At 37.2% G+C, this 18,315-nt stretch overlaps 1 protein-coding gene across 1 annotated transcript in view; it reads right to left on the reverse strand.

The window, feature by feature from the left end:
• Window positions 1-18,315, reverse strand: part of galt (galactose-1-phosphate uridylyltransferase) — a 130,285-nt gene that overhangs the window by 98,255 nt on the left and 13,715 nt on the right. The window contains exon 6 of the mRNA XM_016550736.1: window positions 14,320-14,376. Within this exon, the coding sequence (XP_016406222.1) occupies window positions 14,320-14,376 (57 nt within the window). The remainder of the gene's footprint in view (window positions 1-14,319; window positions 14,377-18,315) is intronic.

Here is an 18,315-nt window from a genome sequence, read left to right on the forward strand (position 1 = left end):
AGAAACAAAGTCACCTACATCTTGGATGCCCTGGGGGTAAGCAGATAAACATCAAATTTTCATTTTTGGGTGAACTATCTCTTTAAGAACTTGTAATGCATTATATGTATTCTTATGAAAGTACTGCATCAATAGCCGGGTTTCCATCCAAAGTTGCGAATTTAACTAATGCGCAAAATTGAAATATTGCATAAAACATTTGCGAATAAGCACTGTTTCCATCCAACGAGTCAAAGAGAACAAAATCGTCACTTCCTGGTAGAACTGGCGCTAGGCTATATATCACTATGAAAAGTAGGGGAAACCCCTGAATATAATAATTTTCATAGGCCTATATAATAAATACAGACTTCGCTCAGACATTTCAAAATGACCATAACATTTCAGATGCTGAGGAACGAGATTGGTCAACTGGTTAGGTTTTTCCGTCCCATAGCGCAGTCACATTACTTTTTTTTCCCCATCTCCTTTTATTCGCATTAACCCTTTTTCGCAGTCAAAGTCAAAAACCACCTCAAGCGAGCGTAAAAACCTTTTTGAGAATCAAGGGATTTTTATTCGAAATTTGCCGTTTCCATCACTCGTTTCTGATGCGATACTTCAAAATGCGCATAAAAACAGGGTGATGGAAACATAGCTACTGTTTTCTACTTATAGCCTACTGGTTCTTTGGCAGAAACTATCTCAAATTTAATTTGCAGAGTCCCTGCAGCCATATGGCAATTATCTTCTAGAAGAGACTGAAAAAGAAAAGACACTTGAGCTTGTTAAATGTCAAGGTCACAGTCCTGCACTGCCTTTGCACGTTCAATCCAAACATCCACTAGAAACCAACAGGCCGAATCCAGCAACATCAGCTGCCAATACACCTGCCAGCCCCAGACCACATTCAGTACCCAATAAAAACTCAATTACATTTGATTGTTCTGCTCGTACATAAAGTTTCAGAAATGCATCCAACTGCATTAATTTCGCATTTAGAGGTCTAATAAAAAGTTTCTTTTTAACAGCAGTGGGTAAAGTTTTCCAACACATACATCTAGCTTTTCATCATTGCAAAGGATGACAACATCGCAAACAAAACAGGATGAAACGCTCAGAAAGAATGTATTTTTTCAAGTCGAGCTAGATGAAAATGAGTCTGTGGTGATAAATGGCAGAATGAATGTGAACACTGTGAGATATTCCCTGTGTGCGTGGTCATCCTGACTAATGTGACATGACTGGAGAAGTTTAAAGCTCACAGTCAATCACCCAGAAGCTAATTCTAATTATTGTGTACGTTTCCATAATCCATCATAATCCACGAGGGAGCAGTTGTTATAATCAAGAGACAAATTTCTGTTTGCCTGCTGCCAAAAATAATTTAAAAAAGCAACTGTGAAAATGAGCTCTCCAGCTAAATGATGAATTAGACTCTCTGTGAGAACCGAGCGATTGCAAATAGAAGTATTTCCACACTCTTTTTTTTAAAGCACGCACTTCCTACAGAATCTAATACGTACCTCTGAGAGATTCTTTGACCTCAGTTTTCTTGCGAACCATTGATTTGGGTCTTAAAGTCAAGCTCTGCGGCTCTAAATGCACATTTGAGACTGATCTGACCTCTCGGGTTAAACAAGTTTTTGACTGAAGCCTTTCATCAAAAGGCACGAACGACTGAATATCCTCGTCCCAGTTCCCTTTCAGTCGGTCACTCTCGACGTCACGTCGGATGACCGACGAAATTGGGATCTCGCTTAGAGAGACCAATCTACTTCGAGTGTAAACTAAACGAGCCAATGCACATTGGCATGCGATTATTGCAGGGTTTCCATACGTAACCGAGACGTTCTTCTGTAAGACTAATAAAACTGGTATATAACTACACAACTGACACGTCTTAGCTTTGACATCTTCTGACACATTTCTGACATCTTAGCTTTAACAGATGGGTTTTTATTTTACAAAGTTAGAAATTCAAACCCAGCAAGCAGAGCTACACGATTTGGAGGGGAAAAAAATCAATTTGTGATTTTTTTCAGATAAAAAGGTAAAATGTAAAACAATAATAATAATAATAATAATAGTTATTATTATTATTATAATTATTATTATTGTTGTTGTTGTTGTTGTTACTAAATAAAAATACAAAGTTAAACAAAAGCAAAATTAGAAATATTACTACTGTAATATTTCACTGTAAAATCAAGTACACTGGAAAGATTTGTGCTAGAAACCATCAGAAATTGCTAAACTTTATTATTTATTATATTATATTATTTATTATAACTTATATAACTTATATTTACAAAGAATATGCATGTATTTCATTGAATTAGACTAACTGAATTAAAAATATATTTCTAAATGTACAAGTAGAAAGCCTGAAATAGAATTTTCTTGCAAAACATACTTCAATAATCTTTATTTACAATTTCATTTTTTAATACTTTTTACAGTGTATTGAACAAAAGTAATGGCAATTTAGTTTTACATTACAAATGTAAAAATACAATACTAATACTTATTATGGCTGTCTTAATTTCATAATTTTCAAATGTTATAAACAGCGCTTTGCAATTTTGGTTTTATTATTATCATTAACATTTATATTTGTATTTACATTTCTTCATTTAGCAGACACCTTTATCTAAAGCGACTTACAATTATTAAGTTATTAATCTTAGTTATTAAAGTTATTAATTAAGAAATACATTTTATTTGTATGGTCAAAATAAGGGCATAAAAAGTTATCACAGTTTAATTAAAGATTAAAGGGGTCATATGATGCGATTTCAATTTTTCCTTTCTCTTTGGAGTGTTACAAGCTCTTGGTGCATAAAGAAGATCTGTAAAGTTGCAAAGACTAAAGTCTCAAATCCAAAGAGATATTCTTTATAAAAGTTAAGAGCCAGCCACGCCTACCTAAAACGGCTCGTTCTAACACACCCCCACATGTCTACGTCACGATGTGGGAAAATCAAACATGTATTATTTGCTTATTTGTTTTATTTTTTTTAATGTAACTAAATAATAACATTAAAGGGGTCATATGATGCGATTTAAATTTTTCCTTTCTCTTTGAAGCTAAAGGGCGTTACATTTAAGACGCGTGCTTGTGGTGTTCGGCCAATCACAATGCACTGGGTCAGCTGGCCAATCAGAGCAGACTGCGCTTGTCAAAGGAGGGGGCTTTGTTGAAAACGACGCGTTTGAGAGAGGCGGGGCATAGAGGACCTACAATAATGTACAGTATTTGAAAAATAATGTGTTTTTTGAACATTAAAGCATGTCAACATATTCTGTTACACCAAATACACAAAATAATGATCTTTAAAATAGCATCATATGACCCCTTTAATATTATTATTATTTTAATATTACTATTACTATATTTAATAACATTTATTATTTTATTATTTGAATAACATGCATCCAACATGCATCAAGTACAGTAAGAACAGCAATGTGCATTAAGAAAGTAAATAGGGTCAATTATTAATTTAATGTGGATATTAAATTCCTTCAGTGCCGTGAAACCAAATCATGTCCAGAGAAATCAGTCATACTAGCGTGCTCTGAAACATTAGAGTTAAAACAAGATACTTGCAGCCAAGAGTTTTGAAATCATCATAAGAAAGAATGAAAATGACTCATTAGATCTCCTACATCCAACATCGCTGCTTCATTTAGGAACGTGTTTTTCACCCTGCAGTTCACTTTTATAATGCAGTAAAAATTAAACAACACTTGAGAAAAATCAAGGTTGTTCTTTTTAAAGGCCTCGGCAATGAGAGCCATTTCCAACAAGCATCTGGAAGCGAGCAGCATTTTGTTTGTCCGTGTTTATTCTGCTTCTCAAGGAGATGGGCCAAAATGTCTTGAGCTTGCTTGGATTTCTGAAAATGAAGGATTTTGAAAAGAAAACGAGTCATTACTCGTGGGTCACATCTCCAATCACCTCATCATATTTAGGGTGATTTCTACAGGGGAGCTCAGAAGCGGCCAGCGCCTGCATTAAAAGCAGATGAATGGAGCCGGGTTAAAGAAGACTGAAAGATTCAGTGTTTACAGAATATGAATCACTGTTGGATGCTTTTCAAAGATGTTTTTCCAACTCGTGTTCCATGACATTGTGGGAAACTGTGGAGCAGAGGCACACCTGCTGTTCACCAATAATTAGGCAATTAAGATTTGCTTAGTGCAAAACTGTGTAACATCAAGCCTCATTCATGAAACATGAGCGGAGCAAATGTCTGTGTCTAAATCACATTTGAATACTACGATAATGTTCCTTGCATTTATATCAGTGCCGCCACAACACCACTACTGAATCCACAGCACAAAACATACAGAGTGTGTAGAAAGATTCTTCAACTAATGGCTTAGTTTATAATAAACATCCAACAAAATAGTGTAATCTAATCCAAATGAGCCTTATGCGACTCTTTTTAGAGAATAAAAACAAATACAGAGTAACTAACATTGTTCAATTCCCAAATAAATTGATTCTAAAACTTTTTTTAGTGAATCAAAACCATACAGTGCAAACCAGAATCCAAACAAATTACGACCAACTGACTCTTACACTATGAGCCAGGTCTATTTTAGTCAATCAAGCACATACGGTTAATAAAGTCTCTGAAAAGATTGTTAAAAATCCATAAAAAAATTCTATGTAAACACATTTTGCAAGAACAATTCATTTATTTATTATTGAAATTACTAAAATACTCAGGCATTTGGAAATGGAATTGTGCTTCTTTTAAAAAATATATATATTTCTTTCTCAAAACTACTAAGAGTAGAGTTAATTGAACAGTTAAGCTGGAAACATGAATCAGAAGCAGAATCATAATCAGTAATTTCCTTATGATTCCCATCCCTAGGGTTAAACCAGAATGCTCTCATTAGCTTTGTTGATTATAATTGGCCCGTTACACTTTGTTGCGAGTTTTGCAAAAAAAATTTAAAAAATAAAATAACAATCCAACTCTATTAAACATGAAAATTTACTACGTATTAAGCAAAAGTTTAATTTAGTATTATTTATATGCTCATATAATATTTATTCATATTTTATTTAATTTTGTTTGAATTAGTTTTTATTTTATATTTTCAGTTTTCTTTTTTAGATTACATTTTTGTCATTTTTTATTTGCTTTTGTCAGTTTTGTATATTTCTATGAAAATGTCATTTATTTTACAAATTTCAATTAAGAAAACTGGTTTTAATACTTGGTTTTGCTTTTAGTGAACAATAGATTACAATAAAACTGTGCTGAGAATACTTTTACCTTCTCTTCCAAAACCTTCACCCTCTCTGTTGTTCTGTAGTGGCATGAAATGAAATGAAATAAAATAAAATAAAATAAAATAAAATAAAATAAAATACTTACAAAAAAATCTAACAAACTCTGCATTTCTCCAGCTTGCTTTATAATCTATTTGTTTTATATTCCTGTCATTGTGTATTGTGACAATTGTTGGCTCCTCTTTTGTACATTGCTTTGGATAAACCATCTGCTAAATGCATACATGTAAAATGTGACATAATTTATTATAGCAGGTCAGTAGAAGGCATTTTAAATCAACTGTGGTAATCATTTGTAGTCATTCTGCTCATTTGCATAAAGTTCAATTGTGCTCACCTTTGTCTTGTTGCTAATTGTCACTGATGTTACTGATGAAACCGTTGTAAAACTATTCTTTCCCAAACTGTCACATTTTGTGCTTTCCGAAGCATTTACACAGAATTGAATTCTTCTAATGTTTCATGATCAAGACCCACTGAAGATAAAAGCCCTCTGGTGGTCTAGTGGGGCGTTTAGGTACAGCAAGTCAACAGGTTCTCCAGCCCGAGGTGATGACTACTTAAAAAAAAAGCCCTCTCAGTATCATCGTTTTCATAATTGCTTTCCCGCCTGTTCACATGAAGGCCTTTAGTTATGCGTACTTAATGACAGCGCTATTCCCTCAGAGCTCCACGCAACCTTTGAGGCTAGGAAAGTTCACACAGGTAAGCGCTTTGCTCAGAGAGCTATTGAAAACGAGGCCGGTGTGCTTATGCATTAAACATTAAGTCCCTGTAGACGGGGCGAAAAAGAAAAACACTCGTTTAATCGAGTCCATTTTCCCAAGAATTCCAATTAAATATCTAAAATGAAATAAAATCCTTTGCGGCAGTGAAATCATAAAGCCCATCTCTCTCTCTCTGTTTTTAAAGATAATACCGGGCGGCCATGGGAATCTGGCATGGCTTTAAACAAGCGGTCGGCAGCTCCTCTGTATTCCGGCTGCTGATTTGAATGTCAGGAGTGATAAAGGAGGGTCGAGAAGGAGGAGATGGACGGAGGGGGAACTAATCATGCAGTCTTCACGCACACGTCCGGCGGCCCTAGAGGCCACGTTTATGAACCTCGATGAAATAAAACGCCAGACAGCGGTCCATCACTCTCTAGAACAGCGAAGCACACAAAAAAAACATAAAGAAACCACGTCTCAGTCAGTAAATATGCTAGCAGTGACAACATCAGAGATATTAAAAAGAAGCGCATGGCGCTATGATTTTCAGGCCTGACCCGCAGGCGATAACGAGACGGCTACAGTTCTCCAGAGTTTTCATACGTCTGTTCTTAACAGATGGTTCAGATGATTGACATTTCCTGACGTACGCGTATACTATTTATTTCCTGCCTGCGTCGGAGCTCGAGGAGAGCGGCGGATTGACTCGCGTTTGGGAAGGCTTCAAGAGAAGGAGTTCCAAGAGAACGTCAATCACACCTCACTGCTGACCGTCAATCTCTCTCATTGCCATTTCTCTGCTAGCGCTACTGCTAGCTGTGTATGTAAATCCTCAAGATAAGATGACATTATACACAAAGTACGTTCATGCAGGGATAAACCAGAGATGCCGTCACCAGAATGCGTTTGGGAAATTGAATAGAATCTTAAAAAGAGAAGACTTAATTTTTTACGGTTCATTTATTCTTCAGCGTCTAACCATAATTGTTCGTTAGGTCAGGTTGTTTGCTGCTGCTTCTCATAATTGGAAAAAATGTGAGCTCTGGATTTCTCGATCTTGAGAGGTTCTACACACATTTCATGTTTAAACTATGAAATAAAATGCAATTTTTGTATTTTTTTAGCAGTGAATTGATTCAATCAACCACCAAACCACTAATTTAGCTGTCAGATTTGCTGTCTATGGAATTCTAAATACAGTGCAGGAGGGAACTGGTTGGCAACCAGCTATTTATCAAATTTTGTGGAAATTACACTACCGGTCAAAAGTTTGGGATCAGTAAGACGTGTAATGTTTTTTAAAGAAGTCTCTAATGCTTATCAAGGCTGCATTTATTTGATCAAAAATACAGAAAAAGAAGTAATCTTGCAAAATGTTAATTTTGCAAGATTTGCAATATAAAATAATGGTTTCTATTTTAATATCCTTTAAAATATTATATAAATTAAACAAATTTCTCTTTACACCAAAATCTCCTTCCTAGCAGTGTGATGCAGCATGTTGACATAAAACTTGAGTGAAAGAGTGTACATCTCCACTGGTTCAAGCAATAGGAAGTTACCATCATGAAAGAAGTCACCCTAAGGGTGTCAGTCCTCTTTCAAACAATCCAACTCAGGCAAAAAGTGACCAATTCTATTCACATGGTTTATTGCATAAAAGGCGAACTATAGTTTACTGTAAGCATAAAAGTTTATATGTACACTACCATTTATAATTTAAGCTTTTTCTTCAACGAATTGATGCTTCTATTCAACAAAGATGCATTGATTTGGTCAAAAATATCCATTAATATATTTATAATGTAATTTCTGATGACGTTTATAGTTTATAATGTAAGATTTCTATTTAAAATAAATAAATAAATATAAATCTGTTACCATGGTCTGTCTGAATACTCAATTCTGACTGGCTGGCAGGTATGCATTAAAACCTTTTAATGCACAGGTAGTTCCAAGTCAGTTTTATCACCGTTCTATATTAACGTGCTGCTTTCAGTGACACACACACGCACACAGAGATTGCACACAGAGCACACACAAAAACATTCAGGAGCACAGAAACTTGTTGTCAATGCTGCCCTGCGACTTTTATTAATAAAATATCTTAGATACTGGATCGCTGTACTGTATTCTTAAGCAATGAGGAGGTAAAATCACTTAAGTAACTAAACTCACAGATTCATTGTTTGTAAAGAGAGACGTGCAGACATTGTATTGCATGTAATTCATACATGCAACTTTCATCCCCCTCTCCTCTCTCTCTCGATAATTTATTCAAATAAATGCTATAATTAATTTATTCAAATAAATGTGATCTTACCACATCTTTCATCTCTGTGTCTGATTTGAAGCAGGCAGAATGCTAGAGATCTAACGAGCCGTAACTGACGAAAATAAAATTTTCCCTCTTCCAGTCAAATATTGTGCTGCAAACATCATTAACAGCTTGTCAATGCTGGCAAATGACCATGGTATAAGCAGGATAATTCATAGCTACCAGTGCCTTAAACAATTTTAATGCAAAGAACCACCCGACCCAATGATTTCTGAAGAATCATGTGACACTGAAGACTGGAGTAATGATGCTGAAACTTAAGCTTCAAATCATAGGAATAAATGATATTTGGATGTGAGTGCAATTTCTCCAAATTCGCAGGTCAGAGTTCACCAAACTTGAACTTTGGAATGCTTGCATTTCCTGTCTCCAGCAGATTGTGGAAACTAGGGCTGGTCCGAATACCATTTTTTGAGCTTCGAAGCTTTGGTAGTAATCTTCATCCAATCGACTTCACGCGTGGCGGGTGTGTTGCTGCGGACCCAGGGGAGTGCAGTGTCGCATTTTGGTGCAATATAGACAAGCGACACGTTCAGAATCAATAAACTTTTAATAAACTACAGAACAGCGCGAGCCGGAAGCGGCACGCCTCACGCGGGCAGGGCTTATATGCTTCGAGACCGGACACTGCACTAGTGATACAAAACACACAGGGCTGTTAAGAGCAATACTTTTAATATAGACAAATTATTATTAGAGTGTCGCATTTTGGTGCAATATAGACAAGCGACACGTTCAGAATCAATAAACTTTTAATAAACTACAGAACAGCGCGAGCCGGAAGCGGCGCGTCTCACACGGGCAGGGCTTATATGCTTCGAGAACGGACACTGCACTAGTGATACAAAACACACAGGTCTGTTAAGAGCAATACTTTTAATAAGGTAGCCTAACATTTTTCTAACAAAAAAATCACTCCCAAATCAGAAATTAGCAGCACAGTAATTACTGACATTGTAAAGGGTAGGCTATTTAAATAAAAGAAGAATGAAAAATAAATGAACGAAGTTCAACGAACTATAATAAATAAAGAACACGGTAGTATAGACAAATTATTATTAGGCTGGGCTACTGTACGTTTTTTTTATGACTGCCATATTCACAAGTATTTTCCAAGCAAATTAAGTGCACGTTTTTATCATGTGTAAAATTACTGATTAACACGGCGGATAAAAGCAGCTAATTTTTTTACACCAACAATATACTATAGGCGTACTACTTACAGAACTCAGGTGATTTTTCAAACTTGAAAAACTGTTGTGGTAGGCCAGTTTCAAATCGCATATTTGGCACACTGCCTTTGTCTTGTCCTCACTCAATTTAAAGTGCTCCCACACAGCTGAGATCTTCAGCATTTTTGTCTTCTCTTCAGATGAACTGAATCATGACGTTCATGACGTTCACTCATGGGCGATTCATATTCAAGCGCGAATGAGAACCGTTTCGCGGGGGATGCCAGGTGTTCGGAAAAAAAAAATTCTGGACAGAATATTCTGGTCCAGCCCTAGTGGAAACACAGTCTTTGCATTGCCTTCCTTCTTTTCCCAACGTTAGGAAAGAGTGAATGAATTTTCCAGGCCGCGTCAGTAAGAACTTGGTCCTTTGTTGACTTCATTTTACCGCGGACTCGTTTACAAACAAGGCACGATTCGACGCGGGAAAGATTGAAACTCAAAAACGATGCTGTGCCGACTACATTGGATCCGACAGTAATGCTGCACCAAATGTGAGTAACTGTTTTTATTACGTGGTCACTATTGCTTTGTCTGTTATTACAGATAGTTTGATATGAGTATTTATGCGTTTTTGACCTAAAACACAGCAGCGTCCATCTATGAGGAATGTACGATGTCTAACATACACAACTCTTAGCCAATCACAGCAGCGGACGTTTACTTCTGAGTCTACAATCCGCCACGCTTATTCAAACAGAGCGTTCTGATGAGGGGGGTCAAAACAGGACAGAAAATTGCCTATTACTTCTAAATTATGACGGTTTTTTTTCTGATTTAAAAAACTTGATAACATTATAAGTGGACCTCAGAGGACAGTACAAAATAAAAAACAAAGGCAAGTCCATGACCACTTTAATATCTATTTAGTTGTGGCAGGGTGTACATTTGTTTGCCACTCAGGCCCCTTGAAAGTTATTGAATAATAATAATGATTAGTATGATTAATAATTATATTGTATTCAAATAATAATTAATGCACTTTGCATTTAGAATGGATGGCTCCTGAAATGAACAATAATCCACACAACAACAGTCCATCAGCGAATGTCTTGTTTGTAAAAAACAAATTAATAATTAAGATGTTTTAACTTTAAGCAAACGCTTCTGGCCAAAATATGAGTTCATAATCCATAATAACGCTTCCTCCAGTGGAAAAGTCCATCTCCTGTTGTCTGTAGCGTCTGGACCAATCAGACACACAATATATATATATATTGTTATATTTAACAAATACTCTGTAACACCCCTCAGTTAACAAGCCATATGAGGGTCTATGGACCCTTCCCCCGAAATGCGTCTTAACACCTCAGAAAGGCAGAACAGGCCTCTGGTTCCATGGCAACCAATGCTGATATGACTGGTTTTATTGCCCAAAGGAATGCGGGTAGAGAAACTCACTACATTTTCCATAGGAAAGACACAATGCACAGTATTTTGCTACATGCTCTGTGTAGAATTGTACAGTAAGAAAGTTATTTCCCTTAACCAGGAAATTAACGTTCTTAGAATTGACAGACAGTTGACCCTGAGAGGTCAAGTAAATACTTGCAGCGGATCTAAATATTTATAATTAATTATAACTAGTTATGAAACATCTCAATGATGGATTTGTTTCTTACAAACATGCAGCTTTTGTCTTCACAGGCCATTAATTGCTGGACTGGAGTGGTGTGGATTACTTGTGTATTATTGTGATGTTTTTATCAGCTGTTTGGACTCTCATTCTGACGGCACCCATTCACTGCAGAGGATCCACTGCTGAGCAAGTGATGTAATGCTAAAATTCTCTAAATCTGTTTCCCAAACTCATCTACATCTTGGATGGCCTGAGGGTGAGGACATTTTCAGCAAGTTTTCGTTTTTGGGTGAACTATTCCTTTAAAGTATTTAGAGTCCATTTTGACTATTCACACATAGGCTAAAATTCAGACGAGCCCTGATAAGAGCCAAAAAGTGTGAAAAGACGCTTAGATAAAATGTTTTAAATTTCACAAAACAGCAGCTCGATAATCGTTTCAAGAGACAGATGAGTCTCTGTTTTGAGAGCTGATGTTTTGTGTTTGTTCAGGGGTGGGTGGTTACGGATGATATGAGAAAGCGTGGGACAGACAGAGAGAAAGAGACACAGATCAACACAGACAGCCCGCTGTATCGCGAGCGCTCGCTCACTCGCTCCCTCTCCGCAAATACTCTCATCCTGGAGAAGGTAGGCAGCCAGATACACGCGGCTTATCCATCTCTCCCAGGGCATGCTGGGTAAAGCTTGACTCCTGCCGGCTGACATAGACCTAAGCCACACAGAGCTCCAGTCTCTCCACGGGGCCACACACACGGACAGGGAGGGGGATTTATTTACTCATATTTAGCTGCGTCCATTGATAAAATCATATGAGAAACTTAAGAGCGGCTTACGGTTGATTCTATCTGGGCTGAGCCTGTGTATGCTGGGAGGTTGATTTATGTTAGAGGTCGATGATTGATGTCACGTCCAGCACATACTGGGACGCAGGGTGGATGTGCTGTCATACTGACAGTATGATGCATGGATGAGCTGTTGCCAAGGAAACTAGTCTAATGTGGTGCTGCTAAAGGGTCTATTAACATTTAGTGCAAAAAAATCCACCTGGAAAAAGCATGTAATTTGCCTACTTCAGTTTAATATGCAGACACAACTACAATTTGACTGGAATGGATTTTTAATCTCGTTTTTAGTTCCACTTTGGATTTGCGCTTTTTAATTAGTTTAATTTTTTTAAATCATTATTTTCAGTTTATTTTAGTTTACGTTTCATTATAGTGTACGTATTTTAAGCATATCAACGTTTAAGCTAAACTGGCACAATTATTAAGTTAATTAAGTTAATAAGCTATTAAGCACAATATTACTGTTATTGCTATCCAGTGTTATTGTCAACTAAAACTAAAACTATGAAATGGCATTTGTTAATGAAATAATATTAGATGAAAACATAAACTTAAAAAAAACTTAAATGAAAATTAGAAATGTTGGGAACTAACTAAAAGAAAATAAGTTTAGATAAAATAAGTTAAAAATGAGCTACTAAAATGAATTAAATAAAACTGAAATAAAAATTAATTAAAGCTGCACACAGAAATATATTTAAAAAGCTAAAAACAAAATTACCAAAAATTTAACTACAATTAAAATGCAAACTGTAAATATTAAAATAAAAGCTAACACAAAATATGAATACATTCTAAAACAGTATATAATTATACTAAATAACACTGCTGATATCTAGTCAATTTTCATTTCATGTAGGTTTGTAGGCCTACTCAAGGTTTCAAGTTTTATAATACTATCAAGTTTTATTTTATACCATTTATTAAAAACTACAAGTTACAGTCATGAAAATGTATTTTAGTTTACTTTCAAATGTTTTGTTACATTTAATTTCATTTTAACTTTCTTTTAGTTTCTGTTTTTGATAATAGCACTGCGTTTATTTTGGTCGCTGTGTTACAAAAATGAAATTTCCTGCAACTGCAGAATAAGTTAACTTTCTCCAGCCATCTAAACTATATCAATCACAACCTAACAAGTTAGTTCACATTGCAGCGCATCGGCACCAGAGATCAGATTTGATGAGGCTGAAAAATAAATGAAAGCCGGTAAACCATAAATCTATGGTATGACCGTTAAACCTTCATTCTTCAGGTGTGGTTTATTATAAAGAAAGTATGATATGGAAAATATGAGAGGTTTTTGACAGCTCCTTTAAACAGAGCTCATATCAAACCATCTGAAAATCCTCTACTGCACCCTAGCGGAGCACACAGCCATAAACACTTAATGAATGCAGGGATAGGGAGCTCAGTGTGCGGCCAACCCAGTGAGTTCAGATTTGATGAGGCTGAGAAATAAATGAAAGCCGGTAAACCATAAATCTATGGTATGACCGTTAAATCTTCATTCTTCAGGTGTGGTTTATTATAAAGAAAGTATGATATGGAAAATATGAGAGGTTTTTGACAGCTCCTTTAAACAGAGCTCATATCAAACCATCTGAAAATCCTCTACTGCACCCTAGCGGAGCACACAGCCATAAACACTTAATGAATGCAGGGATAGGGAGCTCAGTGTGCGGCCAACCCAGTGAGTTTGGCTTGCTGTGCTGTCACGGCACGACAGTGACAGGCTTCCTTCCTGTGCTTAGAAGAAACAAGGGTAAGACAGACAGCCAGAAAAAGTGAAACAAGAGGAAACAGAAGTTCCTTGCTGCTCGGAGTCATGAAGATGTCAATAAAACATCATTTACACTGAACGCTATCAAACTGATAAAAGCAGCTACGTTTTCCACCCCATTGCCATCTCAGCGACCTCCTTTAAAAAATAAAATCCCAGAATCCCCACAAGACAAACCCGTTCGACTCCAAGAGCGAGAGCCGAGAGTAATTTTCTGGAAATAAGGAAGACGTTTCAGTGACGTCTTTCCTTGGACCATCTCTGTACTTCCCTAATTGGAGTCTACAGGCTTTTTAAGCTCCTGCTTGCATTAGCCGCGTCTCGTCAGCAGTCTCTCCACTGAGCTGACAGTTAAAGACCTATTCCAGCCTAAAAACGAGCAGTCCAGATGGTCGAGTCCAGACTGCAGCGGATACGTCTTAATCCGCATTTCAGGGCTCTCTGCCTCAGCGAGTCGACAGGGCAAGCGCTAATTGGCAGGAGGAGGGCTAGAAAAAAGGGGACATCAATGAAGTAACGAGGTGACGGCATACCTGACAGTGAGGATGGGGGTTTGAACAGCCCATCATGGCTCCTTTATTCTCGAAGATCTGAAACACGAAAGAAAAAGTCATTACGTCCTTTCAAAGAACTCAGACATAACAAGCCACGGCAAACTGTATACAAGTGTACAGAAACACACTCAAACAAGACAGGTGCAGACAAAACACGCACTCTGTTATTGAGACATGAAGAGATCAGAGCACATGTTGCTGTTTAAAAGGAAACATCCTGTCAAAGGGAGTTTTAAGACTTCCTGGCACCTCCCTCAAGGGCGATTTGAGCAGGATCTGCCCTTGACTACTCCACTTGATAAATATTGACTCGGCTAAAGTCACCGCTCTTCAGGGTCTGTAAATCGCAAAGATGAGGCAGCACACATGCTCTGATGTGTTTAACAGAGAGGAGATAACCACCGAGGAGTCGCTAACCGGGATAAACTGCAAGAAATGTAGAAACGCCCCTGTAGATGCTTCTCGGATTGGACTGAACCTTGCTGCACCCTAAAATAATGATTTGCTGTTTCAACACAATCGCATGCAATTATTTTATGAGGTGGTGAATTTGTACGAATTCACAGATTGTGATTCGTACAGAATCACACGGTTTTATGAAAAATAAGCATCTAAGGGCCAGATTTACTAAACAAATTAGAGTTAGAGCGCAATTCCATAAAAGCGCAGATGGGAGGGGAAAATTCTGCGGGTGATTTACTAACAATGCGCACAATAAAGAACACAGACGCAACATCTCATTTCCATAATGACCAGCGCAATCTACCAAGAGCAGAGCAAATTACCGCCTGCTTTAAGACATGTTTTTTGGGGCGTTAAATAATGCCGCAAATACCAGTGAATTGACGAGCGCAAATCTTAGTAAATCGTGTTGCGTGATTCATTTAAAAGGTTAGTTCACCCAAAAATGAAAATTACCCCATGATTTACTCACCCTCAAGCCATCCTAGGTGTATAAGACATTCTCCTTTCAGACGGATACAATCGGAGTTATATTAAATAATGTCCATGCTTTATAATGGGAGTGGATGGTAGCCCAAAATTTGAAGTCGAGAAAATTGCACCCATCCATTATAAAAGAAGTCCACACGGCTCCGGGGGGTTAATAAAGGCCTTAGGAAGCGATGTGATGCATTTGTGTAAGAAAAATATTAATATTTACAACTTTATAAATCTTAATCTCTAGATTCCGCTAACTGTCGTACGCACGTTCATGAGAGAGTGGCATCCAGCGGATGACGTAAGACGTAGGCGTAGCATAAGCTCCGGTGAGAATATGCTAGTCTCGCGAGAAACAAGTTTTGTTTACAGCAAAGGAAAACCAGTGTCCCATTGGCTTATATCGAAATCCTCCGACATTTTTCTTTACAAATCCTCGTTTTGTACTACTAATTCGTGACCAGTGTTTTGTTTTGCTCTCTCTTCTGCGCTTCCACGTTCGTCACTTCCACGTTTGTCACTTCCGCGTTTGCCTACGTGCTACGTCATCCGCTGGACGCCACTCTCTCATGAACGTGCGTACGACAGTTAGCGGAAGCTAGAGATTAAGATTCATAAAGTTGTAAATATGGATATTTTTCTTACACAAACGCATCGCGTCGCTTCAGAAGGACTTTATTAACCCCCCGGAGCCGTGTGGACTTCTTTTATAATGGATGTGAGCAATTTTTTCGACTTCAAATTTTGGGCTACCATCCACTCCCATTATAAAGCATGGATTAGCCTGGGCATTATTTAATATAACTCAGATTGTATCCGTCTGAAAGAAGAATGTCATATACACCTAGGATGGCTTGAGGGTGAGTAAATCATGGGGTAATTTTCATTTTTGGGTGAACTAAGCCTTTAAATACTCTCCTCCCATAAATTTACAGATTAAAAGGGAAACTCCTACAAATGCATATTCAATAAGGTGAGTCGCAAAAATAACTGTGTCCACGCCTTTTCAGTGCTAATTTACCACTGAGTGTCTTTAGTAAATCCAGACACTAGTTTTTTAATGTCAAATGAGTGTTGATGCTGGCACAAGCTGATAGTTAATCTGGCCCTATACCTCTAAACCTAACCACGAGTGGCGCATAACGGTGGCAATATTGTATTTAAATGCTGAATGTACACGAACGCCATCACAATGTCGTAATTACGCGTGGGAAAAACAAAGCTTTCTTTAAGTCCCGAGCTTCTGAGGTGTCGGCTTGTAAGTGAGAAAATATGGGAGGTGCAATACTCGCAGTGTCTCTACTGCTGATGGCAAATTTGATAAAATAAAGTTTTTTGTTTTTTTTATATTCAATACAACTAGCTCAATTGCATGTACAAAATGCAACAGTATTGTAGAATATGCACTGCCTGGCCCAAAAAAATTAAATAAATAAAAGTCGTCTGGAAATTAATAAGATAATAAATTTGCAAATCCAAATGGCAATTTTGTTTTTTTTTTGCCAGGCAATGTATAATGTTTAAGCTTACAGCACCTTCATAAATTTCACAAAATCATAAAAAAGCAAAAATATAGACTTAGAAAGGCAATTATAAAGGTAAGATGCCATCTTTCTCCAACCAAAGTGACTTGCACACACCTGACATAATTACTTCTTCCCAACTCAAACTTCCCAGTACTTGAACATACCATAAGCAGATGGTACACACAAAAAAAATTGATTGTACAAATGAATTAGTTCACATGAAGTATCCACCAAATCGCCAAAATGTAAAATAGTTACAAATTGCCATGAGAGTGTCTTGGTTTGTTTGCATGTGCATCTTTCAACAATTCACTGAAGAAAACGTTCATTGGAAAAAGTTTTTTGGGGGGGGATTTTCAGCATTGATAATGAAAACAAGAAGAAAAAGACATGTCATGGAACTGTTTTTAATTAAGTTAACTTTCTCACATCAACTAAAAACAGCACATTGTGTCCTAACTTGGCATAACATTCAAAATCTCCAAAAACAAGTAATTTGTCGCAACACCACACAACGCAATCAGAACATATTTTAATGTTTAATGTTTAATATGCAGCTGTGTAGAATTACTGTATAATTTGAACCAATGGGACTTCACAGTGTGGACTCAGCACAAAATGCTTGTCACAATCCTAGGTTAGGACACGGTGTTAAAGTTACAGATTCAGTGTCCCTGGAGTAACCTGAGGTTGGCACTGTGCCGTAATGCTGTAAGTCTGCAGCAATGCTAGCTCAGCAAAAGCACTGAAGGTGCTTCCTTTTGCCATGAATACATAAGATACATGCACTCGAGCAACCTCGTGAACCATAAAATGACAAACTGGTCAGTCTATAGGAGGGGTGTCCAATCCTGCTCCTGTAGGGCTACATTCATGCAGAGTTTAGCTCAGGGTTCCTCAAATCTTGCCCTGGCCAATGCGCTGCAAGAGTTTAGCTCCAACCCTGATCAAACTCAACCACCTGTGATTTCCTAAAGATCCTGAAGACATTGATTAGCATGCTCAGGTGTGTTTGATTAGGGTTAGAGCTAAACTCTGCAGGAAAGTGGATCACGTGGGCCAGATTTGAGGATCCCTGGTTTAGCTCCAGCTCACCTGCCTGGACGTTTCTAGTGATCCTGAAGACCTTGATTAGCTGATTCAGGTGTGCTTAATTGGGGTTGGAGCTAAACTCTGCAGGAAGGTGGCCCTCCAGGAACAGGATCGGACACCCCTGCTTTGTGGCCTAATGAACTTTACACTGTCAGAAAAATTGTGCAAAAACTGTACCTTTAGGAGTACAACAGCTTGTCACTGGGGCAAAACACTTAAAGGGACAACTTTGTACCTTATTTACCTCTAAAAATGTATGAAATCCATTTTATTTTATTTTTTTCCACCAAATTCTGTTTTTTCCATTTAAATTTTTCAGGATTCCGTTTTTTTTTTTTTTTTTTTTTTTTAATTTATATTCGACTCCTTTTTAATAGTTAAATTAAATAGTATTAATTAAAAAGCATGTCTAATTAAT

Source organism: Sinocyclocheilus rhinocerous, unplaced genomic scaffold (assembly GCF_001515625.1).
Source record: "Sinocyclocheilus rhinocerous isolate Xijiao unplaced genomic scaffold, SAMN03320098_v1.1 scaffold103, whole genome shotgun sequence".
Classification (NCBI taxonomy): Eukaryota; Metazoa; Chordata; class Actinopteri; order Cypriniformes; family Cyprinidae; genus Sinocyclocheilus; species Sinocyclocheilus rhinocerous.